Source organism: Saccopteryx bilineata, chromosome 8 (assembly GCF_036850765.1).
Source record: "Saccopteryx bilineata isolate mSacBil1 chromosome 8, mSacBil1_pri_phased_curated, whole genome shotgun sequence".
Lineage (NCBI taxonomy): Eukaryota > Metazoa > Chordata > Mammalia > Chiroptera > Emballonuridae > Saccopteryx > Saccopteryx bilineata.
The window spans coordinates 68,915,768-68,941,631 of NC_089497.1; the positions used below are offsets into that span (position 1 = coordinate 68,915,768).

General features: G+C 43.9%; 1 protein-coding gene across 1 annotated transcript in view; it reads right to left on the reverse strand.

Moving 5' to 3' along the window:
- Positions 1-25,864, reverse strand: part of VPS8 (VPS8 subunit of CORVET complex) — a 405,986-nt gene that overhangs the window by 1,410 nt on the left and 378,712 nt on the right. The window contains exon 46 of the mRNA XM_066240876.1: positions 6,959-7,039. Within this exon, the coding sequence (XP_066096973.1) occupies positions 6,959-7,039 (81 nt within the window). The remainder of the gene's footprint in view (positions 1-6,958; positions 7,040-25,864) is intronic.

Below are 25,864 nucleotides of genomic sequence, written 5' to 3' on the forward strand. Positions count from 1 at the left end.
AGAGGCCCTGGACGGTCAGAGAACAGATGACCTCCGCACCCAAGGCCTCCCTGGAGAGGGCAGCTGTGAGGAGGGAGCGAGCGTCACACAAGGTGCTCCGAGCCCCAGGTACTGTGCTGAGTGCCTCTGGGTGCCAGGCACTATGCTAGGTTCTTTACATATGTATTATTTCTTTAAAAGTTTTTATTTTTAATTTAAGTACAGTTAGTATACAATATTATATTTGCCTAAGGTGTACAATACAGTGATTTGACATTTGTGATCACGTCACTAATTCTAGTGATCACCTGTCACCGTGCAAACTGATTGCAGTGTCACTGGGTTCCCCTTTATCACCTCACCGCTCCTCTCTGGCACCATCCCTTTGGTCTCTGTTTCTATGAGTCTATTGTTTGTTTTGTTTGCTATGTTTTTAGATTCCACACATAAGGGAAATCATATGGTATTTGTCTTTCTCAAACTTATTTCACTGAGCACAATCCCCTATGGGTCCATCCATGCTATCACAAGTGGTAAGGTTTCATTTCTTATTGCCTAGTCATACTCCATTGTATATACCACTTCTTCATTACACCTAGGTCGCTTCTGTATCTTGGTTATTGTAAATAATGCTGTGGTGTGCATATATCTTTTGAATTAGTATTTTTGTTTTCTGTGGATAAATACTTAGAAGTGGAATTGCTGGACTATACGGCAGTTCTATTTTTAGTTCTTTGAGGAACCTCCATACCGTTTTCCACAGTGACTGCACAGTTTGCAGTTGCACCAACAGTGCAGGAAGGTTTCCGTTTCTCCCCATTCTTGCCAACACATTATGTTGTTGACTTTAATGATAGCAGTTCTGACAGGGATGAGGTGATACTTCATTGTGGTTTTGATTTGCAATTCTCTGATGATGAGTGATGTTGAGCATCTTTTCACATGTCTGTTGGCCTTCTGTATTTCTTTGGAGAAATGTCTTTTCATGTCCTCTTTATTTGAGAAGAATAAGTACAAATTTTTCTTTAAATGTTTGGTAGATTTCACCTGTGAAGACACCTGGTCCTGGGACTTTGTTTATTGGGAGTTTTTTGATTATTGCTTCATTTTTTTTTCTTTTTTTGTATTTTTCTGAAGTTGGAAATGGGGAGGCAGTCAGACAGACTCCTGCATGCACCTGACCGGGATCCACCTGGCATGCCCACCAGGGGGCAATGCTCTGCCCATCTGGAGCGTTGCTCTGTTGCAACCAGAGCCATTCTAGCGCCTGAGGCAGAGGCCGTAGAGCCATCCTCAGTGCCCAGGCCAACTTTGCTCCAATGGAGCCTTGGCTGTGGGAGGGGAAGAGAGAAACAGAGAGGAAGGAGAGGGGGAGGGGTGGAGAAGCAGATGGGCGTTTCTCCTGTGTGCCCTGGCCGGGAATCGAACCTGGGACTCCTGCATGCCAGGCCAATGCTCTACCACTGAGCCAACCGGCCAGGGCCTATTGCTTCATTTTCATTGTTAGTACTGGTCTATTCAGATTCTCTATTTCTTCCTGGTTTACTGTTGGAAGGTTGTATATTTCCTGTAATTTATTCATTTCTTCTAGATTTGTTGGCATATAATTATCCATAGTATTCTTTAATGATCTTTATATTTCTGTGGTGGAAGTTCTAATTTCTTTCACTTGTGATTTGCATATGTATTTGTGTTCTTTCTCTTTATTGCTTGATGGGTCTTGTTTAAGGACTTATCAATTTTATTTATTCTTTCAAAGAACCAGCTCTTTATTTCATTCATTTTTCATTGTTTTCCTACTTTCTATTTCATTATTTCCACTCTGCTCTTTATTATTTCCTTCCTTCTACTTTGGGTTTTGTTTATTCCTCTTTTTTTAGTTTCCTTAGTTGTAGATTTAGATTGTGCATTTGGTGGGTACACAACATACTCAACAGTTCAAATGCTATCAAAATGTTTACCTGAAACCTGTGTACTCTTACTGATCAATGTCACCCTGTTAAATTTAATTTTCTAAATAAAATTAGAATAATTATTGATAGGTATGTGTTTGTTACCATTTTGTTGATTGTTTTTTGGTGGGTTTTGTTGTTCTTTGCTGTCTCTTCTTTGATTCTTTCAATTTGTTGTTTTTCTTCAATGTTATTTTTTTTTTTAATTTAGTGAGAGGACAGGAGGCAGAGATAGACTCCCGCATGCACCCCAACCAGGATCCACCAGGCAAGCCCACTAGGGGGCGATGCTCTGCCCATCTGAGTTTTTCTTTTTTTACTTTTTTTGTGTGACAGACAGAGTCAGAGAGGACAGAGTCAGAGAGGACAGACAGAGACAGACAGGAAGGGAGAGATGAGAAGCATCAATTCTTTGTTGCAGCTCCTTAGTTGTTCAGTGATTGCTTTCTCATATGGGTCTTGACTGGGGAGCTACAGCAGAGTGAGTGACCCCTTGCTTAAGACACTGACCTTGGGCTTCAAGCCAGTAGCCTTGGGCTCAAGCCAGCAACCTTGGGCTCATGTCTATGGTCCCATACTCAAGCTAGCAACCTCAGGGTTTTGAAATTGGGACCTCAGCATCCCAGGTCAATGCTCTATCCAGTACACTACCACTGGTCAGGCCCTTTAACTTTTCTTGTTTAACAAAAATTGTAAGGCCATGTTAGTGGTGGTGAACTCCTTTAGTTTTCACTTGTCTGGAAAACTCCCTCCTTTAATTCTAAATGATAACCCTGTTGGACATAGTATTATAGGTGTAGATAGATTTCTTTCTTTGAGCACTTTAAGTTTGTCCTGGCACTCCCTCTGGCTTGTAAAATTGTGTGAGAAATCAGCTGATAGCCATACGCATTTCCCTTGTATGCAATTTGATGTTTCAATTACCTTGCCTTTAAGATTGTCTCTTTGTCTTTCATGCTTGCCATTTTAAGTCAATATGCCTTGAGTATTGTTGTGGGTCTCTTTGGGTTCATTTTGTTTGAACCCTGTGTTTGGATGTCTGTTTCCTTCCCAGATTAGGAAAGTTTTCAGACATTATCTAAACATTCTTTCCCCCCCTTCTCCTTCTGGAATCCCTATAATGCAAATGTTAGGGTGCCTGATGTTATTCCAGAGATCTCTTATATCAGTGTTTTTCAATAGTCTATCTATTTAATCTTTATACATCATCAGGGTGGCTAACTCTTTCGTGGAGCAGCAGCTGAAAAACACTGTCTTATATTATTCTTACTTTTAACAAATCTTTTTTTGCCCTGGCTGGGTGGCTCAGTGGCTAAAGCATGTCCAGTGCACCAAGGTCACCCCTTCCTCAGGGCATGTGTGAGAAACAGTCAGTAAGTACACAACTAAATGGAACAACTAAGTGAAACAGTGAATTGATGCTTCTCTGTCTTTCACTCCCCCATCTCTCCCTCTTTTCTTACCCCTCCCTTTCAATCAATGGAAAAATAAAAAATTATAATTTAAAAAAATATTTTTTTACTTGGTGATTTTGATTGGATGATTACTACTATCTTGTTTTTCAGGTCACTAATCCATTCCTCTATATTAGTTAGTCTGCTGCCAGTTCCTTCTAATGTATTCATTTTAGTTACTGCCTGCTTCATTTTGATTGACTCTTCATTACATTTTTTATCTTTCTGTTGAAGTGCCTGACTGCCTCTATTGTGCTCTCAAGTCTGTTGAGCATCTTCATGCCAATTTCTTTGAATTCTTTATTAGGCAAATAATACTTAATTCCATTGCCTTAGGGTTTTTCTCCAGAGTTTCTTCTTGTTCCTTCATTTGGGCCTAGTCTTCCGTTTCTCCATTTTGTCTGTCTGTGTTTGTTCTTGTGAGTCACACTGAATAACTACCCTCCCTCTCTTGAAAGATGGGCTATAGATGTATTGAATAGTTTGGGCAGGTTGACTGTAGCCAGGGTGGGCATGTGCTATACCTGATCTGTTACTTGGCCTGAAGGAGTGGGTTCCAGGTGAGGCTCTTACCCTGCCCTGTTGCTTTAACTGTCTGTGATCACAGCTGGGCCTTGCACACACACCCAGCTCACTCTGCACAGGGCAGCCCTGTGTGTGGTACCACAAGTTTTGCTAGGTCTACATTTTCTTCGAGTGGGTGGCTCCCCGTGTGAGTGCAGCAGTGCCCTACCCTCTCTGCACTTCCTCTGCAGAGGGCAATCCTGTAGCAAGTACTGAGTGTTTTGCTAGCCCTGCCCTCTCTAAGAGGGGCAGCCCTACATGAGCACACAGGGGTGCCCCAGTATCTCTGCACTTCCTTTGGACAGAGTATCCTTGCAGGCAGGTAGCACAGTGTTTTGTTGGCTCTGCATTCTCAGGTGGGGCCCCCTTGTGTGTGCAGCTCAGCAGGGGCATGAGGCCCCACACTGCTGTGCCCGCTGGACCAGTCTCCAGGTGGGAGGCCCCTTGGACGTGTGCTGGGATGCCTCCTGTCTCTGCAGGTCCAGCTCCAGGAGGGCGGGGCTCCTCCTGCTATCCGGCTTCAAGGGAAACATGAACGATGGCACTCACTGGGTCCTTGTGGTTCCCTGGCCTTCTCTGTGGGGTCCTCCTTTCTTGCTTGTTGTGCAGAAGTGGTTCCGTTGGCTCCCAGCGTCTCCCAGGAGGAATTCTGAGTACAGGTGCACACTCCACGTGTTCTTGGGAGAAGGCGAGCTCAGCATCCACCCATGCTGCCATTTGGGCCTGCTTCTCATGTTTGGTTTTTCTAATCTTCTCAATCAGCCCTCTGGTAAAAAAACTGGGGGCCCTGAGAAGTTAAGTAACTTGTCCTAGTCACCCACTAGTGAGTGGTAATGTAGGATTCAAACTCAGGCCCATGTGGCAACTTGTGCTCGGCTGAGCTGCCCACGGTCTGCCTTCCCTGAAGATAATGTCTGTTCCCCGTTTCCTACTCACATATCCTGCCAGTTCTCTGACCTCTGGCAAGGGTTTCTCTCTTCACCCAAGCAATAATGGCACAAGGCTCACGTGTATCCAGTGTCACTTTTGTGGATAACTCACAACCTGTGGTTGGAGTACTTGAGGAGACAACTGAAGGCCAATTTAAGTTCAAAGTGACAGTTTATCTAAAATAACCCAGCTCAAGCTCCTGGCTCAGAGACGTGTGTATGGTCCAATTCACAATTCAGAACAGTGTTTCCAACTGCAGGTTACTTCGTTGGCCAAGGACAGACAAGGGGTATGCTTGCTTAAGCAGTCCTGCCAGGAGCTTCACTGCCACCCGAGAGGACTCAGAGAGACATCCGTGCTCTGCTTGATCTCTGCTTCATGCAACTTCCTATCTTCTGTGACTCTCTCAGCTGCCCACCAGATTGTGAAGTTCTCCACAAGTGCTGTTACTTACATATAATGCTGAGAAGAGAACAGGCAACAGATGCTACATAAACTCCAGATTCTTCCACATTCAGACAGTGTGAGGTAGAAAGATCAACCACAAAAAATATTTTCTATTTCCCAGGAAAAAAACAACTGTATTGCTATAACCTAGTGATCTGGAAATTGATGAGTCCTGAATGTGGCTCAATAGTTTGAAGCAGCAGAACTCCTGGGCAGTGGCTGGGCAGTGACAGAGGTAATGCCAGTTCATAATGCCAGACCACCTTCAGGAGACCCCTGCAGAAGTCTGGAACAAAACTGCCCAGGTCACCTCTCAAGGAGGGAACACCATTTTCCCCCTGAGCTTCCATGCAGCCCAGCAGATGTTTGCCTAAGGACGGGAGTGGGGAAAGGGAGTCCAGAGCACACAAGCAGTCTGCGCAAGCTCAAGATAGGCTCAGGAACAAGTCTGGCCCAGCTGGAATGAGGTGTGAGCTGGGGATTGGAGGAGGCGGTGGAGTTTGGACTATGCTTTCAGGTGCTGGAGATCCAGGAGAGTGTTTTAAGTGGGAGTGGGGGTGGGGGTGGGGGTGGTTACGTACATTTGGGTTTGGAAGGAGTACTCAGACAGCAGCATGGAGAAGGGACTGAAGGCCTGTAGTGGCCTCTGTGACAGTTTGGAAGGAAGGGGAGAAATACACAGGAGATGTAGAGAAGATGCCAGCAGGATCTCCCTAAGGAATGTGTGGAGCGGGAGAGAGAAACCCAGGGTACTGCCAGCTTTCTGTTCTCAGACTGGATGGGAGAAGGCACCACCCAGAGAGAGGCGCAAGACGAGGGACAACTGGCTGAGAAGGTGCACTTCTCAGAGGCTAGCGCGACACCCAGACTGATGCTCTGGCATGACTGCCAGAACAGGAAGAGCACTCCCAACCTCTTTTTCTTCGGTTATAGGATAACAAGTTTTATCCCATGGCCTTTTGGGATAAAGACCAATTTCCCCAGCCTGCATTGCAGTTAGGTGTGTTCATGTGTCTAAGTTCTGGACAATGGGAGTAAGTATAAGTGGTGCATACAACTTGTACAAGCTGTCCTTAAACAAAGGGCTTATGCTCTTCCCCTTTTCCTCTATCTTGCTAGCTGGAATGCAGATGTAATGGATGGAGCTAGAGCAACCATGTGAGTATAGGCCAGAAGTCACAGATGGTGGAGCCATAAGACAGAAGAAATCTGAAGTGAGGTTTACAGAAGGCGTCTGAGGCAGCCTACATTTATTCCTCTAATTTGGTTAACTCAACAAGTTCATTATAACTCAACAAGTTCAACCAGTGCAGATGTCCAGCAGGGTCTGCGGCTTTGGGCAGATGTGGCAGTCATCAATAAACAGAAAGGGCTCCCAGATGAAGGATTAGGAAAAGCAGGTGCCCTCCTGTGTCCTCGCAGCCCATGGCAAGTAAGGGACAGATACCGTCCTACATCTTCTGCATCCTTTCCAAACTCTCACTGTTCCCTGGGGCCAGGACTCCACGTGGACATAAAAGGGCACTTTTCTGACTGAGGAGGAGGCTGGAGCGAGGACTTGAGGACTCTGCATTTCTAGACTAGAAATTATAAATAAGGAACTAAACATTTAAACAATCACACAAACGTTACCCTGGAACTTCCTCGGTAGAGACGACAAAGCTGATCAAATGCTTGGATTTGCTGTGGATCCAGAACAGGTTCTGAGGTTCCCTGAGAAATAAAAAACAGTAAGGTGAGTAATATCCATGGGCAGCCTCTGACCTTGGCCACCGGTGAAATAGGATGTGCTGTTTCCTTCATTTGTCTGAAGAAAATCCATGTTACCAGCAATTAGTGAGATATTAAACTGAACATTAATTAGAAATGGGCTGGTCCGGCCCTGACTAGTTAGTTGGCTCAGTGGTAGAGCATTGGCCCGGCGTGTGGAAGTCCCAGGGTTGATTCCTGGTCAGGGCACATAGGAGAAGCACCTATCTGCTTCTCCACCCTCCCCTCCCTCCATCTCTTTCTTTCTCTTCCCTTCCCACAGCCATGGCTTGAATGGTTACAGCAGAATTGGCCCTGGGCACTGAGGATGGCTCCATGGCCTCACCTCAGGCACTAAAATAGCTCAGTTGCCGAGCAATGGAGCAGCAGCCCAGGCAGGCAGAGCACTGCCTGGTAGGGGCTTGCAGGGTGGATCCCAGTTGGGGCACATGTGGGAGTCTGTCTTTGCCTCCTTACCTCTTACTTAACAAAAAAAAAAAAAGAGAGAGAGAGAGAGAAACGAGCAGAAACGGGTTGGTCCCTCTAAAGTCCCTTGGTGCCAGCCCCGAGGCTGACCTCTCTGTGGATGCTTTCCCTAGTGTGGTCCCTAATTTCCTGTACTGACCCGTTTCCTCTAAGGCTTCTTGATCCCTCTTTGCCTTTACTATGCAGAGAAATTCAGCTCTGTCCAGCCTTGCCTTCCCATATCCATCACTGAGTATAGTCAGCCAAGATGGCCCTTCTTTGTGGTGGTAGTGGGGGATGCATTACACAGGAAAAATCATGTAATCTCCCCATCTCATAAAGCGGGAACCACCTATGGGGTTGCAAGGTTGGCCTACTACTTTTGGGAGAGATGAACTCTAACTTATTTCTATAGTAATAGTGTGGTGGAACATACCAATACTGTGGTTCTGCTCTTGGTGAATTATCTAACTTACACCTAGAGAGAAGAAATGGGATCTTGTGGAAGGCAGCCATAAGCTCTGGAGTCAGAAACAAACTAGAATACCAGTTCTGACACTATCCTACTGTATGACCTTAGGTAAGTCACTTCTCTAAGGCTAAGCTTCAACTCCTTCACCTAAAAGTGAGAGAGGGTAATACTTTCTTTATGAGGTTACTGAAAGTTAAATTATATACAATACATATTTAAAGTGTCATGAATTTGGCATGCCACAAGGACTCAGTATATGCTGGCTTTCATTCCTACACTTAGAGATACCTTTAGTTCTATGTTGATTTCAGAAGTGTTTTTATGTTATGTGTAAGACTAGTGAAAAGAGATCTTTCTTCACTCTGTATTTACTGTAAATGCTTCTGGCATGAATATAAAGTACTACTAAAAACAGACCTAATGTGTTTGAGGAGAAGTGTTCCATGAGAAAGGGTCTCAGTGTTGACAGGAGCGACACTCTGAGAAAGTGCTCTCAGGTCCAGACTTTTCCCCAAGAAGGACTTGAACTTAAAAATAAAAAATATTTGTATCAGAAGTTATGTCCCAGATGATAAAAAGCTAAAGGCGTTCATCACCACTAAACCAATATAACAAGAAATGTTAAAGTGACTTCAAGAAGAAAAGATAAAAAATATGAACAAGAAAATATAAGAAAAAATTCTCACTGACAAAGGCAAACAGTAAAAGCAGTGGAGCAACAAACTATAAAGTTACAACATAGGTTAAAAGCAAAAGTAGGAAGATCACATGTAATTACAAAAATAAATTAAGGGATACACACAAATACACAAAAGAAGTATAAAAGAATGGAAAAAATGTGGAAGAGGTGAATAAAAAATTATAGTGATTTTAAAATGTGTTTGAACTTAAGTGAGCATTGACTTAAAAACAGACTGTATAAACATGGGGTGGTACATATGAAGCAAACAGTAACCACAAACTAAAAATCAACAAGCAAGAAACAAGAAATGAGAAAGTAATCCAAACAGTATAAAAGAATAACACCTATTGTCATTACCATATGACCTAGAAATCCCTCCACTGGGTATATAACCTCAAAACTCAAAAACATTGTATGTAGACACATGCAGCCCATGTTCATCGCAGCATTGTTCACAGTGGTCAAGACATGGAAACAACCAAAAAGCCCTTCAATAGATAAAGAAAATGTGGTACATATATACTATGGAATACTACTCAGCCATAAGAAATGATGACATAGGATCATTTATGACAACATAATGACAGTATAAAAAGTCATCAACATACAAGAGAAGACAGCAAGAGAATAAGGAACAGAAAAGAACAACAAAAAAGAAAACAATAAAATGGCAATAACAGGCACTGGCTGGTTGCCTCAGTGGTAGAGCGTCAGCCTGGTGTGCAGGAGTCCCGGGTTCGATTCCCGGCCAGGGCACACAGGAGAAGCGCCCATCTGCTTCTCCACCCCTCCCCCTCTCCTTCCTCTCTGTCTCTCTCTCTTCCCCTCCCACAGCCGAGGCTCCATTGGAGCAAAGTTGGCCTGGTTCCTGAGGATGGCTCTCTGGCCTCTGCCTCAGGCGCTAGAATGGCTCTGGTTGCAACAGAGCAACGCCCCCTGGTGGGCATGCCTGGTGGATCCTGGTTGGGCACATGTGGGAGTCTGTCTGACTGCCTCCCCGTTTCCAACTTCAGAAAAATAAAAAATAAAAAAAATGGCAATAACAATGTACCTATTGCTTTAAATGTAAATAGACTAAATGCCCATATCAAAATGAGCACACAATGCAATATGCAAATGATGTTTTATTGAGTTACACATTTGAAACCTATAAGGTTTTATTAACCAATATCACCCCAATAAATTCAATTAAAAAAAAGGGTGGCTCAATGCATTAAAAAACAAGACCCATACATATGCTGTCTACAAGAGATCCACTTTATATCAAAAGACACACAGACTGAAAGTAAAAGGGATGAAAAAGGGAAGATAGAGAGATCAACAATACAGTAATAGTAGGGATTTAACACCCTATTAACATCAATGGATAAATCAGACTGAAAATCAAAAATGAGACAGTGGACTTATATGACAAATTAGATTAGATAGAATTAACTAAAAATTTTAGAACATTTCACCCCATAGCAGCAGAAAATACATTTTTTTAAGTGCACATGAAATATTTTCCAGGGTAGACCAAATATTAGGCCACAAAATAAGTCTTAATAAATTTAAGAAGACTGAAATTGTATCAAGCTACTTTACTGCACCACAATGGTATGAACAGGAAATCAATTACAAGAAAAGAACTGAATGGATTATCAATGAGATCAAGGAAGAACTCAAGATACCTTGGACAAAAGAAAATGAAAACAAGGTCCTGGCCAGTTGGCTCAGTGATAGAGCATCAGCATGTGGAAGTCCTGGGTTTGATTCCTGGTCAGAGCACATAGGAGAGGCACCCATTTGCTTTTCCACCTTTACCCCTCTCCTTCCTCTCTCTCTTCCCCTCCCACAGCCAGGGCTCCAATGGAGCAGGGTTGGCCCGGGCACTGAGGATGGCTCCACGGTCTCCATGGCAGGTGCTATGGCTCTGACTGCAACAGAGCAATGCCCCAGATGGACAGAGCATCGCCCCCTTGTGGGCATGCCGGGTGGATCCCGGTCAGGTGCATGCAGGCGTCTGACTGCCTCCCCGCTTCTAACTTTGGTAAAATACAACCCCCCCCAAAAAACCCCACAAAATTAAAACACAATGATCCCAAATCTATGGGGACATGCCAAAGCAGTTCTAAGAGGAAAATTCATAGCAATATAGGCCTACCTTGAAGAACAAGAAAAATCTCAAACTAAACTTTTACCTACAGGAACTAGAAAAAGAACAAAGCCCAAAGAGAGTAGAAGGAAGGAAATAATTAAGATCATAGTGAAAATAGAGTCTGAAAGAAATAATATAAAAGATCAATGAAACCAATATCAAAATTGATAAACCTTTAGATAGTATCATCAGGAAAAAAAATAGAGAGGATCCAAATAACGTATGAAATGAGAGAGAGAAAAAAAGAAATGAGAGGAGAAATGACAACCAACACTACAGAAATACAAAGGATTATATGAAAATACTATGAACAATTATATGCCAACAAATAGGACAACCTGGAAGAAATGGATAAATCGTAGAATCATACAACCTTCCAAGACTAAACTAGGAAGGAAAAGGAAATCTGAACAGACTGATAATTGCTAATGAAATCAAATCAGTAATAAGAAAACTCCTAATTAACAAAGGTCCTGGACTAGATGGCTTCACAAGTAAATTCTGCCACTTTCAAAGAAGAATAACACCTATTGTTAACAAACTATTCCAAAAACTGCAGAGGTGGGAAGGCTCCCAAACTCATTTCATGCGGCCAGCATTACCCTAGTACCAAAACCAGTTAGACACTACAAAGAAAGAAAATCATAGGCCAGTATCCCGATTAACATACACGCAAAACTCTTCAACATAATATTAACAAACCAAATTCAGCAATACATTAAAAAGATCAAGTGGGATTTACTTATTTGGGGGACGCAGGGTTGGTTCAATATCTGCAAAACAATTAATGTGATACACCACATAAACAAAATAAAGGATAAAAATCGTATCATGTTAATAGAAGTAAAAAAGCATTTGATAAAATCCAATACCCATTTATAATCAAAACTCAGCAGAGGGGATAGAGGGAACATATCTCAACACGTTGAAGGCCATTGTGACAAACCCACAGCTAACATTGTACTCAATGGTAAAAAAACTGAAAGCTTTTTTTTTAAGATCATGAACAAGAGCAGGTGTCCACTTTCACCACTTTTATTCTATATAGTATTGGAAGTCCTAGTTACAGCAATCAGATAAGAAAAAGAAATAAAACACATCCAAATTGGAAAGAGAGAAGTAAAACTGTCATTATTTGAAAATTACATGATATCATGTATAGAGAACCCTCAAGACCCCACCAGAAAACTATTAGAACTAATGAATTCAGTAAAGTAGCAGGATACAAGATTAATATTTAGAAACCTATTGCATTTTTATATACCAATAACCAACTGACAGGAAGAGAAATTAAGAAAACAGTTCTATTTACAATTGCATCCAAAAGAATTAAATAACTGGGAATAAATATAACCAAGGAGGTAAAAGACCTGTAGTCAGAAAACTGTAAGACTGAAGAAAAATAAGTGATGAAGATATAAATAAATGGAAGGATATATTGTGCTGATGTTTTTAAATGACCATACTACCCAAAGCAATCTATAGATTCAATGCAATTTCTATCTAAATACCTATGATATTCTTCTCAGAACTAAAACAATCCTAAAATATACATGAAACCAGAAAAGACCATGAATAGACAAAGCAATTTTCAGAAAGAAGAACAAAGTTGGAGGTATCCTTCTGATATCAAACTATACTACAAGGCCATTGTGATCAAAACAGCATGGTACTGACATAAAAACAGACACATGCATCAATGGAACAGAATAGAGAGCCCAACCAATCAATGACAAAGAACAACGAGCTAAAGACAGTCTCTTACATAAACGATGCTAGGAAAACTGCACAGAACATGCAAAAACAAACAAAAAAAAAGTGAAACTAGACAACTTTCTAAGCCACATACAAAAATAAACTCAAAATAGATTAAAGACTTCAATGTAAGACCTGAAGCGATAAAACTCCCAGAAGAAAACACAGGCAATAAACTCTTTGATATTACTCTTAGTAATTTTTTTTTTTGGATATGTCCTTCGAGCGAGGGAAACAAAAGACAAAATAAACAAATGGGACTACATCAAACTATAAAGTTTTTCCATGATGAAGGAAACCATCAACGAAACAAAAAGACAACCTACTGAATGAGAGAAGATATTTGCCAATGATACATTTGATAAGTGGTTAATATCTAAAATCTATAGGGAACTCATACAACACCAAAAAAGAAAATCCAATTAAAAAGTGTGCAGAGGACCTGAATAGACAGTTCTTCAAAGAGGGCATACAGATGGCCAATAAACATATGAAAAGATACTGAACATCACTAACATCAGGAAATTGCAAATTAAAACCACAGTGAGATACTGCTTGATACCTGACAGAGTGGCTATCATCAATAAATCAACACACAAGTGTTGGTGGGCATGTGGAAAAAAGGGAACTCTTATACAATGCTGGGGCGACTATAAACCAGTGCCACTATGGAACACAGTATTTAGGTTCCTTAAAAAAATTAAAAAGAGAACTACCATATGACCCAGCAATTCCACTTTTGGATATTTATTTGAAGAAAATGAAAACACTAATTCAAAAAGATATATGCACCCCTCTGTTCACCTCAACATTATTTACAATAGCCAAAATATGGAAGTTACCTAAGTGTCCACCAGTGGATCAATGGACAAAGAAGAAGTGGTGCGTATGTACACTGGAATAATTCTCAGCCCAAAAAAGAATGAAATCTTACCATTTGTGACAACACAGATGGACCTAGAGGGTATTGTGATAAGTGAAATAAGTCAGAGGAAGAAAAATACCATATGGTGGAATCAAAACCAAACCAATAAACCAGCAGAAACAAATTCAGAGATGCAGAAACAAGCCAATAGGTACAGAAAACAAACTGATGGTCACCAGATGAAAAGGCTGGGGGATGGGTGAAAATGTGAAGGGATTAAGAGGTACAAGTGGTGGTTGCAAAACAGTCATGAGGATGTGAAGTGCAGCATAGGGAATATAGTGAATAATGTTGTAATAACTACGTACGGTGCCAGGTGGGTACTAGACTCATCAGGAGGACCACTTCATAAATTATATAAATATCTAACCATTACATTGTACACTTGAGATTAATATAAAATAATATTGAATGTCAACTGTAATTGAAATAATGTAGGAGAGTGTTCCCATATGTAGTAAAACTAAAAAGGCATTAAAGATGTTATCTGGGGGGAAAAAAGATTATGTAAATTTAATTTGTCTTCCAGGAAGGACTTTGCTTCTTTTCCTCAAAATTTTTACTACCTCTCGCCTGACCTGTGGTGGTGCAGTGGATAAAGCGTCGACCTGGAATGCTGAGGTCGCCAGTTTGAAACCTGCACTTGTCTGGTCATGGCACATATGGGAGTTGATGCTTCCTTCTCTCTCCTTCTCTCTCTCCTCTCTAAAATGAATCAATAAAAAAAAAAACTAAAAAAAAATTTTTACTACCTCTCATTAACCTACTAAGAGCTAAGAGAATGAAAACAGGCAGTAGTGCTGGTCTAATGTGGAACTATTCCACAGCTCCATCTGCTTTTTAGATCCAGAAGGCAGCAGTCAGTGATGAGGCTCACATCCTGAGCTTCTGGGGTCCCACAGTGGTGCCCAAAGACAGTGTGCAGGCTTGGCAGACCATCCCAGGGCATAGTGGCCTTAGTTCTTCTTGATGCTCTAGTGACGCGGGGATGGCTGAATATGGGGATGGCTCAGTGGAATCCTTTGAAGGGCAGTGTGGTCCAAAAACAGCAGCCAGAAAAAGAAGAAGAATGGATCCACAGAGGCTCTACTTTCCATTCTGTTAAACTCATATCTTTGGGTCCGCCAGGTCCATGGACAATCAGTCTAATCTGACAATGTTTAAAGTAGTGTTGACACTTAAAATTACTTTACTCAGTAAACTTGGTAGGAAAAATCATATTCTTGGAGAGAAAGTACATGGAGTATCACATTTCCAAGATACTTAGTAAAATACTCAGGAAAAATCAAAGCTAAAGAGGCTTAAGAAATACTATAATACAAACCTAGCTCAAACAAAGCAAAGAGAAGAAATATAAGTCTTTCAACAGACTTAAAAGTGGAAAACACGGTCTTGCCCTCTAGTTTTCCTAATCCCTTTAGTACTTCTGGCACAAGCTAGGGAGCGAGGTGGGTTAAGGATGTGGACGATACATGACTTTGGCCATTCAAAATCTCAGATGTGGGGCCAGCCACCCCCTCAGTCCATGTGACAAGAGACTGTCATCCTGAGCTCAGCTTTTCTTACCTCTGGTTACTCTGTGATAAGGTTTAACAAGGAAGCCCGCATGGAAACAAGTTGGGAATGCACTGAATAAGGCAGCGTGGAGGTGGGGTGGCCAGGCGGGTTAATTATCAAGGTTGTAAAGGCCAAGTTAACAAATAGTAAAGTAGCAAGAGCAAGAAATGCTATCCTTATGGAGTTACTTTTGTATAGCTCTTTGCCTTGAATGGATATAATAAGGAAAAAAAAATCTCCTGAAATGAACTATGTACTTCTTACAAAAATGTAGAGGGTACAGGCCACTTATGACTATCCACTAAATAAACCACTAAATCAACTCCCATCAGACCCTGTGCTGGTAAAAGCTTTACTGGGCACTGGAGAACACAGATTTTCAACTGGAGGGCCACAGAATTTTTAAAACATGCAATACACCTAACTATTCAGGGACACTGACCTCTTCTCCCTTGATTGTCAAATAAAAAAATGACAACAGCCAACACAACAATGGTCATCCAGTGTGAATGACTCAAAATTACACCTATTTTTTTTGTTAGATTGGAAAAAGATATTTTTTGTTGTGCCACAGAATTTTAGTTTTTTATGTGTGCTGTGAGATGAAAAAGGTTGAAAATCACTGCTGTAGACTTGTTATTGTGTTTTCTTTTTTGCTTTTATAACTAGGAACTCAGGACTAAATGGTTGGCTACATATAACCAGCAACTGTTCAGGACTTGGTGGCAAACATTTGTGTGTGCTATTATAATCCGGTTTTAAATTATTTTTTACACACACACTTTTTTGTGTGTATTTTTCTGAAGTTGGAAACAGGGAGGCAGTCAGACAGACTCCTGCATGCGCCCGACCAGGATCCACCCAGCATACCCACCAGGGGGCAATGCTCTGCCCATCTGGGGCATTGCTCTGTTGCAACCAGAGCCATTCTAGTGCCTGAGGCAGAGGCCAGAGAGCCATCGTCAGCACCGGGCCAACTTTGCTCCAATGGAGCCTTGGCTGCGGGAGGGGAAGAGAGAGACAGAGAGGAAGGAGGGGGGGAGGGGTGGAGAAGCAGATGGGCGCTTCTCCTGTGTGCCCTGGCCGGGAATCGAACCCGGGACTCCTGCACGCCAGGACGATGCTCTACCACTGAGCCAACCGGCCAGGGCTACAGACACACTTTTTTTAAAATCTAGATTTCCTCATTTATTTATTTCATCTGATTACATATATTTTGGAAGCCTACTCAAATCACTGGGGAAAGTGAGTCACGTTAGTTCAAAAGTAGCAAATGCGACTGTTAAAAAGAATCACGCTTTCACACCCCCCAGAAATATATTCCTGGCAGACAAGTCCATTCTAGGCACAGGGTGAAAGGCTACAGCCGCAGGGAATTTGCTCATTGAGGCAGAAAGTGCAGTGCTCCAACCCCGTTTTCTGCTCCAGTGCTTCTTCAACTTGAATATGCGTAAGAATCACTGAGAGAGCTTGTTAAAATGAAGATCCTGGTTTGCAATCTGGGGTGGGGTCTGTGATTCTGCTTTTCTCACCTGCTCCCAGGTGATGCTGAGATGCTGGTCCTCAGTTTGCACTTTGAGCAGCAAGGAGCTAACCTGTACTGCGGGGGCCGCTTGGGGCGGCCGAGCCTTTCTTCTGTCCTTCCTGAGTCTCAATGGAAACAAGACACTCTCAGGTTATAGCTGTTTTGCCTCATCCTGATTCAACTTTACCAGATCAACCAACCTACTAGCCTTCCCGTTTTTCTAAGGTACCACGAGTAGGGATGTTGCTTTCAACACTCATTGAGTTTACATGCATCTTAGCAGGTCTAAGAAAATTGAATAAGAATGCTCCTGTCACATGGTTCTTTTTGAATCTTACTGAAATGTAAGCCCTATACCTACTTTCCTAAGTAGGTAAACAAGATTGTATAAATCAAGGAAAAAAAGGCTAGGAAACTTGCCCAATATGAATAAAAAATTTACAACAAATTAAGCATCATAACTGGGGCTTCTACCTCACAAACCCCAGTTCTAGGAGAAAACCTGGAGAAACAAACTGGCAAGCTCACATGTACACACACATGCACACACACCACACATATATACACACTCACACACATATACACACACTCACACACCACACACGTACACCATACACACCACACACACCACACACACTCATACACACCACACACATATATACACTCACACACCACACACGTACACCATATACACCACACACACCACACACACTCATACACACCACACACATATATACACTCACACACCACACACGTACACCATACACACCACACACACCACACACACTCATACACACCACACACATATATACACTCACACACCACACACGTACACCATACACACCACATACTCATACACACCACACAATATACACACTCATACAAACACACATCACACACACAACACACACACTCACACACCACACACATACACCATACACACCACACACACCACACACATACACAACCACACAAACACACATCACACAACACACATACACACACACCACACACATACCACACACACTCATACACAGCACACAAACATACACCACACACATATACACTACACACATACCGTACACATACACCACACACACTCATACGCACCACACACATACACACACACACCATGCACACACACATACACACATACCACAAACACACACACCACAAACACACACACTTTCAAACATGACATACCGACAGGTGTGCAGGGTGGCTTACCATCATCTTACTCCTCCTCTAGGTCCCTAAACTCCCTGAAGACACCAAGAAAGGGGTCTCCAGTGACATCCTTCAGAAATTGAAAAGTGTTTGTTCCACGTGTGTGAAATAAGAGGGGGTGCACAAGCCATCACCCTGGGCAACTAGAGACTGAACTAAGCAGCAGCTGCTGGGGCTTCCCTGGGTCCTTCTGGAAGCAAAGTCAAGTCATTCGAGGTGAAACAGAAGAGCTATTTGTAGACTTGCCTACGACCTAGTAGATGCTCACCTGTCTTAAAATCCTTCTTGGAAAGAAAGTATTTTTAAAAAGGAAGCATACAGGGAACGACTAAATAACTCACAAGGAATCCTTACATAGTCCAAGTTCTTGAAAATAAGAAGGCAAATGCCAGTCAGGAGAGCAAGGGGCTGCCGGCTCTAACTCCTAAAACGGACAGGTTAGTGTAAACCAGGATGTGGGGCTGTTCAGCTCCCATGGCTAGGCTGTGAACACCTTGAATACCAGAGTCAAGGAATTTCTGTATTCTTCTTCATGGTTCTATGGGCTGAAAGGGGGCTGGGTGGGACTGAAGGGAGGGCCAGGGCCCTGGGAAGGCAGACTGTCCCAACGGCCCTTGTGGCTGGTTCATGCCCTGCCTGTGCCCTGCCAGTTCTGTGGTTCAACAAGTATTTCCCAAGTCCTTACTATATTCGCCTTGGGGTGCAAAAGTGAACAATTCAAGAGGAGTGTAGAGTCTCACACATTCTGGAATATTAAAACTCCACAAAAATATTTCAGCTTCTTCAATGTGGATAAGCAAAGCTTGAGAGGTTATTGACGTTTAATAACTATTTTTTGTGTATTTGCCAAGATGAGCCTTGTTTGAAACATACTTTCACATTATCACTATAAACCATCAAAATGCCCCTGAAATTACACCATTTGGGGGTCCAGATTACACACTCTTGCACATGCTGAGATGTGGAAGACTCTGTTCTGGTCCCCTGTCCGGAATGCTGTGAGTGCCACAGTCCTGTCCGCAGATCAGCTTCTGTGTGACCCACGCATGACTGTATCGCTCCACTCACTGGAGTACCGACCTGTTTATCTGTCTCCCCTGCTAGTCTGTGAACACCTTGACTACCAGAACTGCACGTGCTCACCCTTCTGGCCCCAGTGTTCTACACCCAGCAGTGTTCAGCAGATATCAGCTGAACAGCCCCACATACTGGTTTACACTAACCTGTCTGTTTAGGAGTCAGAGCAGGCAGCTTGCTCTCCTGGCCCAGTGTGAACTCACTGGCATTTGCCTTCCTATTTTCAAGAACTTGAACTATGTAAGGATTCCTTGTGGGTTATGGCATGTTTGTCCTATATCTCACTAAAAATATCTATTTTGTTTTATTTAATTCACTGTTGGGGGAGGATTATTTTTAAAATATCAGAAGACATAAGTACCAACCCTTTTAAGACGGTAGAAAATTTACCAAAAGAGTGGGACTTCTTATAAACCTCTTTCTGTTGTTGCCCCGGCACTTCCTAGGGCAGAGCCCTCGACTCGGTGTGACCTAAGTTGCTGCAGAGGGCAGGGTGGCCTCCCAGGTGCTGTGACACTCAGCAGCTGGTGGTAAGAGCCTAGAGTGCATCTGCCTAAATCCAAGCCCTGGAGTCACCAATTACTAGCAAATCACCTATTCTCTCTCAGCTGGGTGTTTTTGTTCGTTTGTTTTGGTAATGTGAGAATAATGATAACAACGGAGCCCCATGAAGGTGCTGAGATGAAGAAGGTAATGCATATAGAGCAGGGGTGAAGGCCAGGCGCTCTAAGTTCTCCCTAAGTGTTACTGACTGGAGGGCACAGGAGGACCTGGAGGCTGTGCACACAATGCCAGTCTCTGTGGGACCCGTGCCGTGTGTACCTAGTCCCAGTGCGGCTCTGAAACAGGGAAAGGGAGACATCAGGGCAGTGCTGACACAATGGGAAAACCAGGCAATGAAAGGGAGGGGTGGATGTTGCGGAAGAGAAACAATGGAGAGAGCAGAAGGAAAGCTTCATGACAATGAGCTCCCTGAGGACAGGCCCTTGTCACCAGTGACCATCCCGGTGTTTCACACAGACTGTGAAGTAATTATCTGCTGATCATTGGGATGACGGGAAGGGCAAGCAAGCAGTTGTTTTACTTCATATCTGATCACTGGACTGTTCAGAAACCCCGTACAATGCAGTAAGCACAGGGCATGACAGACAGTTCCACTGTATCGCCACAACTAGCAGAGTGGCTCTGGCCACGTTACTCAGTTTCTCCCAGTCTCAGTTTATCTGTAAAGCCTACTTCGCAGAATTGTTGTGAGAATTAGAGACAATGTATGGGCCTGGCGCCTACTGGATGTTCAATAAATGGCCACAATTACTGCGACTGTGCTATCTAGAACACCCCGAGAGAAAAGAGAAGTGCCCAGAAGAAAACAATGGGCTGAGAATCAGGACACCCGGCTCTAGTCCTGTCCTCGCTCTGTGCACAGCTTGAGCAGTTCACGTTGCTCCTCTCAGTCTATGTTCTGATTTATCCAAGGGCAGTACCACCTTGGATGCGCTCTGCCATCAGGGGAAGATGGGGGGACCATGAGATGACAGGCATGAAAGTTTCAAGTAAGATGGCACTATTTACAGAAGCTGACCATGGCTTTTATAGCCTACTCAGAGGCAGACTGGAGTGAGCAACTAAGGGATGGTAATGAAGACCCCTGATAGCCCTGGAGAGAAATAATAGATTCAGTCTAAGATGCTGTGTAGAAAACTGATTTGCCAATCAGTGTTATGCACAAAAGTGGGAACAAAGAACTTTGAGCACAATGTCAGTTTGGCAAATCTATAAATATAAAGCATCCTTCATCGTATTTGCAGGCATCTAACCCCCCAGCATAGAATTGGTTAGGAGTGATTTTCCCGTTGGAAAAGAAAGAAAAACGCATTTAATACTATTTGCCAGCACAAATTTATTTCCATATAATGAAGTCTAGCAGTAAGAGCTGAAAATTAAACTGTAGCTGCACATTATGAGGGAAAAACAGTGACAACCCTGGAATGACCTTGTAACGGTCAACAATGAAGTAAATCTGGGGGAAATGAGATCCTCTAATCCGGGAGAGCCCCAGGGAGGGAGACCTTGGGCTCACACAGCACCAGCACATTTCAAAGCTCTGTGACTCACAGACTTGGTGGAATTGAGAGCTGTAATTACAGCCCCGGAGGGAAGAGAGCAAACCAGGGCTGCAGGGTCCACAGGCTCTTCACCAAGAACCAGCAGCTCAAGCTTCGACAGGAGAACAAACAAGGAGAACAGCCGTGATCCACTGCTGCCCTGAATGCTGGCTTCCTAGGAACAGGGATGCCAGAACTAGTGATTCTGGAGACAGAGCCTCTCCATCATACACAAAGACAGAGACAGCCCCAGAAGACTGAGTTCTCCTGGTTCATTTCTTTACAATAAGTAAGGTCCTGACATACAAATCCCAACATTTCCTTTCCTAACCGTCTTCCTACACTAGCTCATGAGAAGTCAGACCCAGTTTGTGACAGACATGGGAGACCTGATATGATTCTGGATTGGTGTTTTTTGTTTCTTTCTCTGCTTTCTAAGAGCCTTTACCGGGTGTTGGGCAGATAAACTGTATTATGCTCACTTTGTTAAAGATGGCGCTGCCAACATGGAAGCCACTGCCCAGGTGATATTAATGTGTGTTGGGGGCAGGCTGTGGGCAGACAGGATCCTTGTAGCCTGGGGCTTGGTTTTAGGACTAAGCCTTTCCCACCCTTTTTGATGTGGGGTGGTACAATCCCATCATGCCTCAGATAAGTGACTTTGTATTAGAGACTTCCCTATTTTGTACATTGGATTAAAGGTTTTGATTTCTACACTATAAAATGGGGGCAGGACGGGAGCTTGCTCTCTTAGTTCCTGAGATTAGCATTAGAGCAGAGAGCAGAGAAAGAGGCCAAGAGAAGCAGCCAAGATGGCAGAGTGTTGAGTGAGAGGCCAGTTTGTGCAGAATTTGTGCAGGGAGAAGGAAGGAGATGGGGAACAGAGGTGAATAAGGCTGGTGAGCTAGAAACCTTTGATTCTAGGAAACTCGGATAAGTTAGTAGCTTTGTGAGCACTGAATGTGAGTGGGTGTTGGTCAAATAAGTTTGTAAATATGATATATATGTTTGCTCGCTTGTGACTTATATTGGGTGTGGGGGACAGGCTATAAGCAGGCCAGGTCGTTGTAGCCTGGGGTTTGGTTTTAGGACTAAGCTTTTCCCCACACCCTTGACTGATTGTATGATCTGGGTGGTGCACTCTCATGAGAAATCCAATTATGCCTTGGATAAGTGACTTTGTATCGGAGACTTCCTTGTTTGTATATTGGATTAAGGGATTTTGGTTTTCTACACTATAAAGTGGGACAGACCAGGAGCTTGGACACACAGTTCCTGCTATCACAATTGCAGGGGCTTCCCTGATCTCTTGCCCTTCATGGGAAGAGCTGGTTTTCTGCTTTTCCCTTGTCTTCTTTTGTGGTTTGCCTGTCTTGGTGAGACACCAATAAATAGGATGGGCCCCCATCCTCTGACTCCGCCATTTCTTTATCGTCTGCCCGAATCTAATGGGAACCTGCATGTGAATGGCCACGATGGCAGCTCCTGGCCTTACAGTGGGTTTTGGAGCCCAGTGTGTGTTTTTACTTGCCAGCTGGGTGCAAGCTAGGATTAAAGATGATGGCCCACCAGTTTTTGGCTCCGTTGTTTCTTTACCGACTGTCCGAATCCAATGTGAACGTGCATGGGCCAGGCGGCTGTGATGGTGGCCGTGACTACTGGCTTTACACCTGGCATTTCTGGCATTTGTTGGTGGATGGGGGCAGAGGTGGAGTAAGCAGTATGAGTGGAATGAGAACCATTTCCCCACTTTTCTCCCTGCCTGCTGCTGGCCTCACTTTGAAATCTATCTCTCCATCTGTTATAGGCCTCGGACTTCTGCCACCTTAACCCGAGCTATTTCAAACTAGCCCTAAATACTTAACTCTTCTACCTAAAATCAAACAGTGGCTTCAGAGGTAAGAGTGAAGCCATACTTCCTCCCTGCAAACAAAACACCTTTCCTAAAACTGCATGCACATCACTCTCTGCTCAGACAGAACCTGATTTCTCATACACCCTCATTTCCTAAGGCTTCAACCCTCTCCATGGGTTACAGCTAATAATGAATTAGGTAATGAAATAATGAAATAAGCATGTATGTTGCTAAGCTCACTGGAGAGAGGAGGTCCCTGGCAGAACATCTCAGCTCTAGAATGACCAGCTCTAAGGAAAGAGAGTGCCTGAGGTTACAGATGGTGAAAGGCTGACTAGAAAATATCTATAGAAAACCAGACCTTTGATATCACATTGAAAAACACATGACACTGACTTTTCACTGCAGTAGGAAGGAAATGCTGGTTGAAGTCTTTTAAGATGTGAGAAGTAACAACCACCACCACCACCACAGTGCCTAATAGTTACTGAACAAGTAATCACTGGGCGCTACCTATTGTTGCAAGCACTACACCCGTATTCAATCATCGCAAAGACAACAGGAGTTCGGCCCTTTTGTTAACCTTATGTTACAGTTGAAGAAACGAAGGTCTTGGGTTCAGAGATGTGCCCACAGCCTGTAGTCTTCCCACCTGCTGAAATTACCAGTGTATGTGGGAAAACCGCCCATGACACAAACTGTTGTCAAGAGAAGAGGGACAGGCAGTCAAGAGAGATGGACCTCCCTCCCCAGTCTCCTCCCAGAGATTTATTGATCAGAAGGTAACAGGATTGCATGGGAGGGAGATGAGCGGATAAGGGGAAAGAATGTAACAGGATTGCAGGGGAGGGGAAATCTATAAACCTCTAGGCTAATTTCCTAAAGCCCTTTCACAGGCATTCCTTTGTTTACAAAAAAGGTCACCCACTCTCAGTCTCTTGGTATTTGCATCCAAGAAACCTGCTTCCCTGTATCTGCAGCAGGGATTACATTCACATCACCATTCACACTCAGGGCTTTTTAACTAAAGTTCCCCAAGCCAAGTTATTAGGGTCCAAGATCAGATAGGTGATTCCCTACAACGGCCCACTGGCTGGGAGGGATCTGAATGTGGGCGGCCCACTGGCTGGGGAGATCTGAATGTGGGCGGCTGTAAAGCCAGAAGCCAAGGCCAGGGCCACCATCAGAGCAGCCACCCGGCCCATGCAGGTTCGCATTGGATTCGGACAGTCGGTAAAGAAACAGTGGAGCCAAAAACTGATGGGCCATAGTCTTTAATTCTAGCTTGCACCCGGCGGGCAAGTAAAAATACACACTGGGCTCCAAAACCCAGTCACATTCAGTGCTCACAAAGCCACTGACTTATCCGAGTTTCCTAGAATCAAAGGTTTCTAGCTCACCAGCCTTATTCACCTCTGTTCCCCATCTCCTTCCTTATCCCAGATACAAACTCTGCACAAACTGGCATCTCACTCAGCACTCCGCCATCTTGGCTGCTTCTCCTGGCCTCCTCCACGTGGCCTTTCTCTGCTCTCTTCTGCTCTCTCTTCTAATGATAATCTCCCAGGAACCAAGAGGGCCAACTCCCGTTCTGCCCCCACTTTATATTGTAGCTTCACAACCTCTAATCCAATATACAAAACAGGGAAGTCTCTAATACAAAGTCACTTCTCTGAGGCATGATTGGCTTGTACTGCCCCACATCAAAAAGGGTGGGAAAGGCATAATCCCAAAACCAAGCCCCAGGCTACAAGGATTCTCAACACACATTAATATCACCTGGGCAACGGCCTCACGTGGGCAGCGCCGTTTTTAACAAAGTGAGCATAATACATTTTATCTGCCCAATAGTGGCCCACTGGCTGGGGGGGATCTGAATGTGGGTGGCCCACTGGTTGGGGGGGATCTGAATGTGGGCGGCCCACTGGCTGGGGGGGATCTGGATGAGGGCGGCCCAATGGCTGGGGGGATCTGAATGTGGGCGGCCCACTGGCTGGGGGGGGTCTGAATGTGGGTGGCCCACTGGCTGGGGGGGGATCTGAATGTGGGCGGCCCACTGGCTGGGGGGGATCTGAATGTGGGCGGCCCACTGGCTGGGGGGGATCTGAATGTGGGCGGCCCACTGGCTGGGGGGATCTGAATGTGGGCGGTCCAGCTCCATCGGTTTCGTTCCCTTGCAATGCTCTTGGTATCAATCTAGAAGAAGCCTGATGGGACACAAAGGGTTATGTCATGAGAAGATGAAGCATAGCTGGGGCTCAAAATGCCAAGCCCCGCTCTTGAAAACACTGATGGCCTCTGACCTTCTGGCGACCCTCAGGATTCTGCTCTCTCATTAAAGAAACTCATCAGGTTTGTGAAATCTCAACAGAGCCAGAGAGAGAGAGCAGCTGATGGAAATGAGCTACGACTATCAGTGTCCTGCCTAAAAATGAATCTTAGCAGACTGGGCCGCAGGAGCCCAATGAGAGCCAGTGATGTCAAGAACAAGCTGTGTTCTTCAGTGAGAGACCTCACACACAATCAGAGGGCAGTTCTGTGTACCCCATGGGCGTTTATGAATGTTGTTGGCCATCACAGAAAAAACACTGACCTTGGCGCTGACACTAATTAGTGACATTAGTAATGTTGTGTTAATACGCTTGATGTCAGATGTAAAGCCAGTGGCCAGGGCCACCATCACAGCCGCCTGGCCCATGCACGTTCACATTGGATTCGGACAGTCGGTAAAGAAACAACGGAGCCAAAAACTGGTGGGCCATCATCTTTAATCCTAGCTTGCACCCGGCGGGCAAGTAAAAACACACACCGGGCTCCAAAACCCACTCACATTCAGTGCTCACAAAGCTACTGACTTATCCGAGTTTCCTAGAATCAAAGGTTTCTAGTTCACCAGACTTATTCACCTCTGTTCCCCATCTCCTTCCTTATCCCAGATACAAACTCTACACAAACTGGCATCTCACTCAGTACTCCGCCATCTTGGCTGCTTCTCCTGGCCACATGG